Source organism: Hyposmocoma kahamanoa, unplaced genomic scaffold (genome assembly GCF_003589595.1).
Source record: "Hyposmocoma kahamanoa isolate Upper Pololo Valley unplaced genomic scaffold, ASM358959v1 93, whole genome shotgun sequence".
NCBI lineage: Eukaryota > Metazoa > Arthropoda > Insecta > Lepidoptera > Cosmopterigidae > Hyposmocoma > Hyposmocoma kahamanoa.
Window position 1 is genome coordinate 10,543,771 of NW_020654810.1, and position 4,953 is coordinate 10,548,723.

The 4,953-nt window shown below is 41.8% G+C and overlaps 1 protein-coding gene across 8 annotated transcripts in view; it reads left to right on the forward strand.

Annotated features, from left to right (window-relative positions):
• The window catches only part of LOC113237620 (serine/threonine-protein kinase tousled-like 2), a 45,021-nt gene extending 41,157 nt beyond the window's left edge, over positions 1-3,864 (forward strand). For 7 of the 8 annotated variants that reach the window (XM_026474219.1, XM_026474223.1, XM_026474218.1 and 4 more), the window contains 5 exons: positions 174-321; positions 2,051-2,301; positions 2,940-3,159; positions 3,237-3,331; positions 3,378-3,864. In XM_026474219.1, coding sequence (XP_026330004.1) covers positions 174-321; positions 2,051-2,301; positions 2,940-3,159; positions 3,237-3,331; positions 3,378-3,516 — 853 coding nt within the window. In that variant the 3' untranslated portion in view covers positions 3,517-3,864. Of the gene's footprint in view, positions 1-173; positions 322-2,050; positions 2,302-2,939; positions 3,160-3,236 lie in introns of all 8 variants that reach the window. The other variant, XM_026474220.1, reaches the window with a different exon arrangement.
• The last annotated feature ends 1,089 nt before the right edge of the window (positions 3,865-4,953 follow it).

Sequence of the window (4,953 nt, forward strand, 5' to 3'; positions counted from 1 at the left end):
TGCCTCTGACGCTTTCCTCCGGAGCTTGATCTTGATAAAGACAGTTCAGCAGTTAACCGTACCATTTATTACCACACTTCATAAAACTACGACAGATCTTTATAAATTTATATTATAATGCCGTTATAAACCTGGTTCTTAATAAAAATAGCATAATATTTTTCTTGTGACAGACACGCACTGCGAGAATACAACATTCACAAAGCGCTGGATCATCCGCGGATCGTGAAGCTCTACGATGTGTTCGAAATCGATGGCAACTCATTTTGTACAGTTCTCGAGTACTGCAATGGACATGATCTCGACTTTTATCTCAAACAGGTATGTCGCATATTTTGTTGTTGAACACAACCACGTGCTTCAATTTGTTAATATCGCTGTTATTGATATTCGATACACACTACCGGACACATAAATCGAATTATCTTGCATTTTGATGTTTCAAGTGCTAGAATAAAATAAATATTATTATCATTGAAGAAAGATTTTTCCCGGAATTTTCAACAAAACCTTTTGAACATGACGTTTAGTACACCAGTTTCAAACTTGAATTAGTTATTGATCAATCAAACATTACTTAAGCTAAGGACATTTAATACTGACTATGCAAAGTGGCTCGAATTATGTATCCGGGAGTGTGTATGTATAATATATACACATAAATACATACATATATTTTTATATTACTAAGTGATAGGACGAACAAGTTTGCAGTGCCACTCAGAGCTTTAAATGCAAAGATATGAGGTGCACTGCGTTAGCGCCCGTCACCCTGAGACTTAAGATTGATCATGATGATCTCGTAAATAGCAGTTATTGCATTATAAAAAAAGTTTAATTGAATCATTTGTCCTTGAACATGATATTCTCAGCATTAATAACATCTGTGTGTATGTAGTCAAAAGAATAAAGCGTGAAACACAGAGACCAGGTGCGGGTCGGGTCGGGTCGGGACGCGGTCGCTATGTATAATTCCCTGTATTTATATGGACGACAACAAACCGACCGGGGATACGCGTCCTCACTCGCGACCCGCCGCGTTCCCAACCGGAACCGCGCCCGACTCGCACCGGCGCCCGATCCGCACCCGCGCCCGATCCGCCGCGGTCCTGGCTGGACCCGCGTCCTACCTACACCCGCACCCAACCCACCACGGTCTAACCGGACACGCACCCGCGCCCGACCCACAACCGCTCTCTGTGTGTTTCACGCTTTAGAGTTACAGCTACGACTGTTTTTCAGAACCTAGACTTTTACCTAAAGTTCTCTAAATTTTATGGCACATGTGTGTGATAGCTCCAATAAATCGTATCACAAAACATTTATATGATTTGTTCGAGAGTAATATTGTTAATATACAAATTTATAACATAGGCAATAAGGAGAATCTGCCTCAGAATAGCTAAACTAAACCAGGTGAGACGAGCTGCATTCTGACTGCATAGCATGCTAAATAAGCGTTGGAATGCTGCCGGAAAGCAGTTTTAAATCGATTGCAGCCAACTAGTGCAGGCCGCCTTCAGTTTGCGACGCAGTTGAAACAAATCGTCGACTCAATTTCTGAACCTCGTAACCGCCATTAATGCTTACTGTTGAGTAGGCACAAAAATAATTACTAGAAATAAATATATAACAATCTATGATTATACCTTTACTTTATTACTAAAAACGTGTCTACAAATTATATTTTAAGCTTAGACATTGCGCTTAGAGTAAAAAAGGGATTTCATCCAGAAACGAAGTTACGCGGTTTTCACATTTAGCGGACTAAATGTGACTAGTGTGACTACAACCTAATACACATTTTTAACGCTTCTGCGTATTTGCATTTCGTCGCTTAGCAAACAACACCGCTTAAGTCATTTCAAGTCATTTTATAGGAGCGTGAAAAACCTGCATATATTATTGTACTTGAAATTACTTAGCGGTGTTGTTTGCTAAGCGACGATTTGTCCTTCATTGGTTTTCTTCACCAGCAAATAAACTTAAATCAACCTTGTGGTAATGTAAATATAACAACGCTAATAATAATTTGTGTTCCAAATTCCAGCATAAGACTATACCGGAGCGTGAGGCTCGGTCAATCGTGATGCAAGTGGTGTCGGCGCTCAAGTATCTAAACGAGATCAAACCGCCGGTGATTCATTACGACCTGAAGCCGGGCAACATCCTCCTGACCGAGGGTAACGTCTGTGGCGAGATCAAGATCACCGATTTCGGCCTCTCCAAGGTTATGGATGAGGAGAACTATAACCCCGATCATGGCATGGATCTCACCAGCCAAGGCGCGGGCACTTATTGGTAAGTGAAGAAGTTTGAGGATGATCTTTGTGATCTAAGCATACATACTTTTTTCCTGTATGCCTTTTCCTGAACCCTTGTGATGACCTCACTGACACAATTTCCGTTATCCGTATGGCTTGATCTCCTCAACACCCTTCCTAGATTATTTCCCAATTATTCTCCGTGGCTTATGGCTCCGTGTCATCGCAGCAAACGAACACAGATTCAGTGCCGACATCGGCCAAAAATTTATGTGCTTATTAGTGTATATAATCACCCTTATGATTGAATTCCAATGTCAAAGTCTAAGATATGGTGTACCCTCTATAGTGGCTACGTGGTGCTAACATAACGGTTATAAATAAAATATCATGCTAAAATAACCCACATTTATTTTCATTGTGCTCGCAACATTATGTACTATTTCTTTTATAGTAATATTGTATTTAATTAAAGCTAACCGTACTGATTCGTGTAGGTATTCCGTAATACAATAAATGAATATTAATTACGACATGTAATGATTCATTCATAATAAGAGTCGGACAAAGGCTTTGTTATTGATTATGAATAATTTCGGTTATAATAGGCACGTTATGATAGGTTTGAAAATTGATTAACTAAAACAGATGTTAACTGGTACGTTATTGTGACAGGTACCTGCCACCAGAGTGCTTCGTAGTCGGAAAGAACCCACCAAAGATCAGTAGTAAGGTGGACGTGTGGAGCGTGGGAGTGATCTTCTACCAGTGCCTCTACGGCAAGAAGCCGTTCGGGCACAACCAGAGTCAAGCGACGATTCTGGAGGAGAACACAATCCTCAAGGCGACTGAGGTTCAGTTCGCCAACAAGCCCACAGTCAGCAACGAGGCTAAGGTAAGGAACTTCAAGGTCTTGTGGTCTTGATGCTACTGCGGCGTAGGGTAGAATTGAGCATTTGCGTCGTGTTGCAGAGCTTCATCCGCGCGTGCCTTGCGTACCGCAAGGAGGAGCGTATCGACGTGTTCGGGCTGGCGCGGCACGAGTACCTGCAGCCGCCCATGCCGAAGCCGCGAGGCGCGGGCGCGCCGGCCGCCGCAGCGCCGCCCGCGCCCGCCGCCTTCAGCGCCAACCTGTTCGGCGCGGGCTCGTCGTCCTAGCCGCGCCGCCGCCGCCCCAAACAGCCGGCGGCGCACTGACCCGCCGCGCGCCCCCCGCCTCCTCCGCACCCTCGTCGGTCGCTCCTCGGACTAGTGCAAGGGGCCCCGTGCGGTGGGGCCCGCGGGACGCGCGAACGTTCCTACCGAGCGGACTGGCACGTGATCACGCCCGCCTCGCGAGCGCTCCTAGGCGCGTACTTTTTAGTTTGAACTTTGTCAGTTAATCCAGAGTTGTAAAATGACTAAATATCATTTACAGATTAAAATTGTTTAAGATTATGCTTACTGTTGACTGTATTTATTGAGCAGGTGATAAAATGTGATTCTCCATTTGTGAATGGTTTTATCCTTTTATCACTAGAGAAAAATCCTTGGGACTATCCCTTGCATATTATATAAGTTATCCCTATTAAAAAAGTTAAAAATATTATGAAATGTTTTCATTATACATATATACCCTATGCAATAGTCTGCTTGTTAACTAAATTGTCCCATTACGTAACTTTTCACATTGGCCTAATTAGAGTTTAGTTATTGATAGGTGCTATGTATGACCATGCATAGCACTGAGTGAGTGTAAAACTCCTCAAGCATTTTCCTACTTTATAGTATTCTCCAGCAAATAAAGTCGGTTATGTTCACGCATTGTTTTTTGCAGGAATGCCTTTTTTTTAGTACTGTAGTCTAAGCTCTACTCTATGAGTAGAATCTCTGGCTGAATGAATAGTTTTGTAATTAGAATGTTTTGAAAAATGAAGTAAAAAAAGAATAGAGCATCTTGAGATAACGAAATATAACCCAACGCCGAAAGCATGTATAAAGTGCAATAAACTATATTTTGAAGATTATTCCAGTTTAAATTCATAAAAGTACCTCTCGCTACGCAACCCAAGCTACGCCCCAGTTACAGTACCTAGTTTTCCCTTAATCTTATGAATGTTCGAATCTTCTGTTCGCTGTATTCGGAAACCACGTGGTCTGTTCCAGAGCGTAATCGCGTTTTTGGTAATTGGTTCTAGTTACAAAATTTTACAAAAACATGCCAGACCGGTGTTTTGCTGTCCGCACTGGGACTAGTTTACAGGACTTGGAGACTTGCAGCTTTACAAGTAAAGATGCAGCAAAATTTTTGTCGTCTTTCTGTCAAAACATCATGGATCGCCAGTAATGATCGACAAAATCGAGTAAATTTGTAGACACCATAATGTTTACTGTATCGGTTGTTAGGGTTTGATTGTACTTACAAGTTTCAAGGTTAATAGATCCAGCGATTATAATTTTTCCATAAAATGTAGAACTCGGATGAGTTCTGCAACCTTTAGCTTTAACCTCTTTTAAGGGTATTTTAGTAAACCAAATATGGGTTTTTAATTTGCATTGAAGATTCATACTTGATACATGATACAAACTCCATGGTCTAATTTTCATGTCTATCATCATCTCTGATGTACCGGGTTTGATCCCCGGCCGGGTCAATTTAGAAACTAACTCCTCTAATTATTTATTGCATGCATGTACTTTCATTGAAAGG